The sequence below is a fragment of the Hirundo rustica genome, chromosome 6 (assembly GCF_015227805.2).
Source record: "Hirundo rustica isolate bHirRus1 chromosome 6, bHirRus1.pri.v3, whole genome shotgun sequence".
Taxonomy (NCBI): domain Eukaryota; kingdom Metazoa; phylum Chordata; class Aves; order Passeriformes; family Hirundinidae; genus Hirundo; species Hirundo rustica.
In genome coordinates, this window is record NC_053455.1 from 2,501,947 (window position 1) to 2,509,629 (window position 7,683).

Here is a 7,683-nt window from a genome sequence, read left to right on the forward strand (position 1 = left end):
GGCACTTGGGGACACGGGGCAGTGGTGGCCACGGCAGTGCTGGGGGAACGGTTGCACTCGATGTCTTTGAGGAGTTTTCCAACTTAAATAATTCTAGGATTTGATCCGGCCCTCGCCAGAGGCAAGACACGAGCTAAAGATGGAAGCAAAGGGAAGAAAACAAACACTTCCCAAGGCAAGGACAGATTGTACCAAGCAGTCTGTTCCTGGTTTTGAGCTCCGAAGAGGGAATGAAAAAAAAACACAAAAGCCCGGCAATTTTCCTATTATTGCAGAAAAATCCCATCAGAGACAACTGTCAGTGGAGAAGCCTGAAACCCCAGAAGGGTATTTAAGGCTCCATTAGCTGCCAGGAAAATGAGCTCCAAGAAGAACCAAAACCCCTTCCTGAGCCTGCGACACGGAATGCCAGAAAGGAGCGGGAGGCTGGGAAAAGCTTTGGAGCAACCAAAGCGGTTGGGAGTGTCGACTCTACGGGGTGCCTGCCGCTTGGAGAAGGTCTCTGGATGGGCAGAGTGCAGCTGCCTGCACGGATCAGGACAGGATCCAGCCTCAGTGAATTTGTGGGTGGCACGAAGGAGGGCTGAAGGTGGCACCCAAGCCTCCGGAACGGCTCCCACCGGAGGATGGGCTTTGGTGCTCTGCTGGATCAGGACTGGAAGCGGGGTTAGAAGCTCCTGGGCTGTGTTTTCCTGGCCCACCCGTGCTGGGGCGGTGTGAGATGGCTCAAACGCTGTTCCCTCGGCAGCGGGAGCAGAGCTGGAGCCGTGGCTTTGCCGCCTCCTCCTCCTCAGCTCGTCCCCAGCACACTGCAGAGGCCTCTGAGGAGCTCCCGGAGGGCAAAGCCAGGACTCGGCGTGGCCCCTCCGAGATGGAGGTGCTGTCACAAACCGCAGCTCTCCCTCGAGTTTGCCGTGCCCCGCGTTTCCTCTGCGAAGTTCCTGTTACAAAAAAAAAAAACAACAAAAAAAACCAAAACGTGGTTTGAAAAATAACAGCCAAACCCACTCGTGCCGGAGTCGTCCCCGCCGCAGTGCTCCGCTGAGGTCTGGGGGGACAGGTGTGGGGAGATAATTAAAAATTAAAATGTTAACAGCTGTCAGAACAGGCCCAGAGGGAGGGAAAAGGTTTCCTGTCCTTGAGGCGTTCTGGAAGTTACCTGTGAGGCACCAACTGTTTAAATAAAGGCAGCTTGAGTGAGGGCTGGCGTCCTGGAGCGTGGAGAGAGCATCCGAGGCCACTGGGATGGAGGATGTGGATTTCCCACCCCTGGATGTTCTCCAGGTTGGAGGAGCCTCGGAGCAGCCTGGGGTGGTGGAAGGTGTCCCTGCCCCTGGCAGGGGGTGGCACTGGATGGGGTTTAAGGTCACGGCCAGACAGGCTGCAGTCCCTTGGGGACCTCCCATGGCACGTAGGAGAGGGGGACAATGGGGCACGGTGACAGCCGTGGGGCAGGGAGCTCTCCGTGGGTTCCTCTGGAGCTACGAGGATTCCCTGGGCTCCTCTGGGACTGGGGGCTCGGGGGGATTTGGGGTTCTGGAGCCAGCCTGGAGCTGGCCGTGCCTCCGGGCCCCCAGAGCACCCCCGGGAATCTCTGCCCGTGTGAGGGGCTGCAGGAGCGGCACCGGGGTTCCTGAGCCACACCGGGGCTCCAGGAGCTGCACCGGGAGCGGCCGTGAGAGCGATCCCGGGCGGCACCGACACCCCTGGACCGGCACCAGCGCCGCTGGAGCTGTGCCGGGATCGGCCGTGAGAGCGGCTCCCGGTCTGGCACAGGCACTGGCCGTGCCTTGGGGCTCTCAGAGCTCTTGGACCGGCACCGGGGCCGATCCTAAGAGACGCTCCCGGGTCGGGCAGCGGGGCTGGGCATGCCGGAGCCGGGCTGGGTCAGACCGGGGACTGCCCCAGCAATCCCGGGGCCACCCCAGCACTCCCGGGGCTCCCAGACCGGTACAGGACTGGCGGTGTCCGGGGCTCCCAGACCGGTACCGGGACTGGCGGTGTCCGGGGCTCCCAGACCGGTACCGGGACTGTCGGACCGCACCGGCACTGGCCGCGTCCGGGGCTCTCAGACCGGTACCGGGACTCTCGGTCCGGCCAGGCTCGGTCCGTGCGCGTCCCCCGCCTCCGTTCCGTCCGTGGCTGTGAGCGCGGAGCCGGGGGGGCCCGGGGCGGTGCCGGGGGGGCCCGGGGCGGTGCCGGGGGCTGCGGGCGGGGCGGTGCGGTCGGGGCGGTGCGGTCGGGGCGGGCGGTGCCGGTGCCGGTGCCGGGGGCGGTGGCTCAGTCGGGAGCGCGGCGGCGGCGGCGCGGGATGAACGGGACGGGCCGGGCGTGCGGGCGAGACGGGGCAGAGCTGCCGGCCGGGGCTCGCCCGCTGGTCAGCGCGCTCATGTTCTCGGCCGGGCTCCTGGGAAACCTCCTGGCTCTGGGGCTGCTCCTGCGCGGCCGCCGCTGGCACCGCCAGCGCCCGCCCGCGCTGTTCCACGTCCTGGTGCTGGCCCTGGTGGTCACCGACCTGCTGGGCACCTGCTCCGTCAGCCCCTTGGTGCTGGCTTCCTACCACCGCAACCTCACCCTCACCGCCCTGGCCCGCGGGGGGCACATCTGCCTCTACTTCGGCTTCGCCATGAGCTTCTTCGGCCTCGCCACCATGCTCATCCTCTTCACCATGGCGCTGGAGCGCTGCCTGGCCCTGGGGCGGCCCTACTTCTACGAGCGCTTCCTGAGCCCCCGCACGGGGCTGGTGGCCCTGCCGGCCATCTACACCTTCTCGGCCGCCTTCTGCTCGCTGCCGCTGCTGGGCTTCGGGCGCTACGTCCAGTACTGCCCCGGCACGTGGTGCTTCATCCAGATGCACCCCGATCGCCGCCGGGGCGGCGGGGAGGCGGCGAGGCCCAACGTCGCCTTCTCGCTGCTCTACGCCACGCTGCTCCTCTTCCTCATCCTGGCCGTGCTGCTCTGCAACCTGAGCGTGATGGTGAACCTGGCCCGCATGCACCGCCGCGGGCAGAGGACCCGCCGGGTCACCCCCACCGAGCAGCCCCGCGCCGCCGCCGGCTGCGGCCGCCGCATCTTCTCCATGGCCGAGGAGATCGACCACCTGCTGCTGCTCTCCATCATGACCATCATCTTCGTCATCTGCTCCCTGCCCTTCACGGTGAGTGTCGCTGTCCGTGCCCGGCGTGGGGCGCCCGCCCCGCGTTCGTCTGCTGGCCTTGGTAGAGCTTCTCCCGACTCTGCTGGCCGAACCTCGAGGGGTGAGGTCGGAGCCCAGCTCAGGCAGGAGCTTGGCAATTTGCACATCACCTGGGGGGGGGCCGGGGAGTCGCTCCCGGTGTCCCCGGTGCCAGGAGGAGGATGGGGTGAAAGGAGGACAGGGTGACGGGAGAATGGAGTGGCAGGGCAACAGGGTGACAGGAGGATGGTGTGACAGGAGGATGGTGGCAGGAGGATGCTCTGACAGGAGGATGGAGTGGCAGGAGGATGCTCGGACAGGAGGATGGTGTGGCAGGAGCAGAGGTGCCCTCCCACCCCGCACAGGCTCCGAGGCCAGGCCGTGTGGCTCGGGCAGGGACAGGCTGGGGATCCCCTGAATCCCCATCGCTGCGATTCCCAGGATGCAGGAACTCACGGTGGAGGTGTGAGGGATGGCGAAACAACCAATTCCCCTTCTAGAGATGGGATGAGGGATCTGCCCTGGGCTGCAGGCATTGGATATCCGTGAGTTATCCCAGATTTCTGCGGATGGATCTGGAGATGCAGGAGGCTGCGCCCACCTCGCTGTTAGGGCGGTGGTTTCTGCTCCTCTGCAGCAGCACCGAGGAGCAGGCACAGAGATGGGAGATTTCTGGGAACAGAGATCTGGCACAGCAGCCAGAGCACGTGCCATCCCAAGGGGAATGCCCACATCCCGTGCCTCACCCGTGCACGAGGCTTCCAGCAGAAATCCGGGATCAAAACAGCCGAGTGGGGAAGCGGAGAGAGCGAGTCTCTGGCTCTGTGTGGGCTCTCCCCTCCCAGGGGCCACTTTTCATCCATCCACGTGCTTTTCCACCGGGAGCATCGATGGCTCCAGAGCACCTCTGGCCTCTTCCCGGGTGCGTGAGCCCCCAGTGCAGGAGGCTGATCCCATTAGAAGTGACCCCACCACGGCTGGGAGCACGGCCAGTGCTAATTTCACACTCCTGGTGTTAAATAGACTCCACCTTCCCCTTCCTAAGGGGAAAGGGAATAACCACAGCACAGAGCCCAGCCAGGGTTTTAGGACAAAGCAACAATGTCCAGATGCTCCTGAGCATCCCAGAGCCTCAGTGCCCTGAGGGACTCTTCGTCAGCTGAGCGCGAACCCACACGTGATGGACGGCTCTTCCCGCGTCCCAAAAAAGCCCCGGCTTGGCTGCTGTGGTCAGCTCGAAGCGGAACCCCTGGGTGGGGACACGTGGGCAGGGCCCTGTCAGTGTGCTTGGGGCAGAGGGGCTGGGAAAGCGGCCCTGGCCGGGATCCCCTGGGCCCTGTGGTGGCAGACACGGCCTTATCCAGAGCCAGCTTCCCTTTTCCCATCGCCCGGCTCCCCGGCGGGGCTGCGCTTGGCAGCGCCCCAAACCCAGCCACCTCCTCGGGGCGACACTTTCTCTCCCGTCCCCCGGCTGCCCCACGGCAGCAGCCCAGGCACACCAACCCATCGGGCCGGGAATTCCTTCCCGAAGCACGCCCAGAGCCTGGGAACGCTGCTGCGGATGTGCCGCGCCGCGGGGGCACCCGGCGGGTCCAGGGGAGGGAGCGATGCTCCCGCTGCCCTTCCCCGTCCCAAGCGTGTCCCCGGGCCGGAGCGAGGGGGCGGCGGGTGACACGAATGAGTAAGGAGAGAGCTGAGTCACCCTTCCAGGAAGCCCCGCGGGCTGTGATGAGTCGGCAGTCGCAGGAAGCACCGGCCAGGTCCGGCACCCCTCGTCCTCTCCGTCTCCCACGCTTGTCGCTCCCGTGTGGTCTCCAGGTGAGAGACGCCGCTTACCCCCGGCAGCTGTGGGTTTGGTCGAGGCTCTGGCTTTCGTTTGAAGTTCATTTAAACCCACGGAGTCGGCAGATTTGCTGTGACAGCCCAAATGGCCCCAAAAGAGCCGCCTGGGGGGCCCAGGCTCGGAATTGTTTCTCCCTGCGATTTCTCCCTGCTTGTGAGACCCCACTGCAGTGCCGTGGGATCCTTCCAGTGCAGGAAGGATCTGGAAACGCTGGAGCGAGCCCAGAGGAGGCACCAAGTTGATGAAAGGGATTGAGCAGCTCTGCTGGGAGGAAAGGCTGGGAGAATTGGGATTGTTCACCCTGGAAAAGAGAAGGATTTGGGGTCACCTAATTGGGACCTTCCAGCACTTGGGAGGAGCCGTAGGAAAAATGCGGAGAGGCTCTTTACAAAGGCCTGGAGTGACAAGACGAGGGAGGAATGGATTCAAACTGACAGAGGGGAGGTTTAGATGGGATATTGGGAAAAACCCCTTGCCTCTGAGGGTGGGGAGGCACAGGTTTCCCAGAGAAGCTGTGGCTGGAAGGGCTCCATCCCTTGGATGAGGCTTGGCTGAATTTTGGACAGCGCAATGCCAAGCTGTGGGGGATAGACCGGGATGATTTTTAAGCTCCTTCCCCAGCCGACCCCCCCCTCCCCGTCCCTTGCTTCCGCAGATCCGCGCCTACTTGAACAGGTTCGGCGGGGAGGACTCCGACCACGGCTGGGACCTGCTGGCGCTGCGCTTCCTCTCCATCAACTCCATCGTGGATCCCTGGGTCTTCGCCATCCTGCGGCCGCCGGTGCTGCGCCTCATGCGCTCGGCGCTGTGCTGCCAGCTGACCGCCGCCGCCGCCCCGGACGGCCGCGCCGCCTCCGGGGCCGTGGCAAAGCCGGACCTCTGCGGGCGGTAGATCCCTGGGGACGTTTCCCGGAGGATGCCCTCCTCCTGACGGGTGTCGGGGAAGCTCTGCCTTCTCTCTCCGGCCCCACAGCCTGGGGGCCACGCCGGCCTCAGGCAAGGACAAAAGCCCCGGGTTGGAAGGGTTGGTGAGTCCCTTGGGTGCTGCTGTCGCCCTTTAGGGCCAGTCCCTCCCGGAGAAGGGCTCAGCCCCGCCGCGGAGGTGAAGCCTTGGGGGGGCTTTGCTGTAACCCCGCGGCTGGGCGGTGTTGGGGAGCGGAGGTTGCTGCTGGTGCGCTTCCCAGCAAGGTCTCCGTGGGTTTTTTTTGGGATGCAGGCAGGGCTACGGCCCCTGGAGATGGGGCTGGGTGGCTGCGAACACCCGTGCGTGCCCCCAGATCCGTAAGGATTGGGAAGGAGAGGAAGGGAGCAGTGTATCCTAAAAAATTCCCCCTTTTTTTGTGGGGGGTGGCTGCCTAAAGAAATGCACTTTTTCAGGGGCGGGTCTGTGTGCTCGTGTCTGTGTGTCTGTCTGTCCCACACCCCTGAGATTTTAGGCACTGGTGGGTCCCTGAGGGGCACCAAGGTACTAAAAAAAGCCAAATTTTGGCACTTCCCTGGCGCTGTGATGGAGCAGAGCAGCCCCTCCTCGGCACCCGTTTGGAAATTCCCTTTGCCCCCTGATTTTTGCAGGAGCCAGCGGAGGGAATAAAGAGCCTGACCAGGGAATGGTCACGGCCACGAGCTTCACCCACATCCAGGGTGGTGCTGGTGGTGGGGTTTGGGTTTGTCCTTGACTGGGACAAATATTTATTTAAAATGAAACAAAACCCCCTAAAAAACCCCAATAAAAGCAGAAAAACCAACTGCAAAACCATCCAGGTCATCAATCCTGCCCCGCTGGGCAGCATCCTTCAACACCACTGTTTTGTTTCCTGGGGCTCCTCTTGCTCTTTGGGACCCCAGGATCGTTCCCACCGGGATGAGGAGCATCCAGCTCCGCATCCCAAGGCCACCAAAATGCCATCAGGAATTTTCTTGTGGCTCCCATTTGAGCAGCATCCCGTGGCATCTGTGCAGTTCCGAGTGCGGAGCCTCGTTTGGGAGCTGCAGCTCTGCTCAGGGAGCCCAAAGGCGCCGGGATTCGGGGCTTTTCCGCGGATTGTGAAGTCGAGGTGATGTGAAAAAAAGGAAAAAAGAAAAAAAAAAAAAAAGAGTTATTACTATTTAAATAATAAACGTCTCTCAGAGGAGCCTGCTGAATCATGCGTGGGTTTGTGCTTGCGATGCTCCCCAGGGTAGATCTGGCTCCTGGAGGAAATGTGTCGGATGTGGGATGAAACCACGGGAATGGGGGGAGAGGGCAGCAGGGAGAGGCTGGCAGGGGGAAGTGAGTGCCTCCAATTTCCTAAAAAGTGGCGATAAACTGTGTTTCACAGATGTAGGATGAGGTTTTTTTTTTTTTTTTTTTTTTTTTTACCAGAGCTACCGAAATCCCACCCCTCCCTTGCTCCTCCTCAGAGCTTTTCCCTAAAACCTGCCAATCCAGGTTTTCCCTAAAACAGCCAGGGAAAGGCAGGCAGAGCTCCCACCTGTTATCAAAACACAACCCCCAAAAATACCCTCCCTAAAAAAAGGCGGAATTGAGGTCACTTCTGTCCGGCAGCCAATGTCCACAGGAAGTTTCCTGGCCTCCCAAAGGCGTGTGGGCAGATGTCAGACAGGGGCTGCTCTCGCTCAAGCGGGATTTTGGCAGCTCCCCGTGGCTGGGGGGCTTTGGAGAGGG

The 7,683-nt window shown here is 62.5% G+C and overlaps 1 protein-coding gene across 1 annotated transcript; it reads left to right on the forward strand.

Moving 5' to 3' along the window:
• Window positions 1-2,300: 2,300 nt before the first annotated feature.
• On the forward strand, window positions 2,301-5,910 carry PTGER2 (prostaglandin E receptor 2). Its single transcript, XM_040067874.1, has 2 exons — window positions 2,301-3,157; window positions 5,674-5,910. The coding sequence occupies exons 1-2, from the start codon at window positions 2,312-2,314 to the stop codon at window positions 5,908-5,910; spliced, it is 1,083 nt and encodes a 360-aa protein (XP_039923808.1). The 5' UTR covers window positions 2,301-2,311.
• Window positions 5,911-7,683: the final 1,773 nt, after the last annotated feature.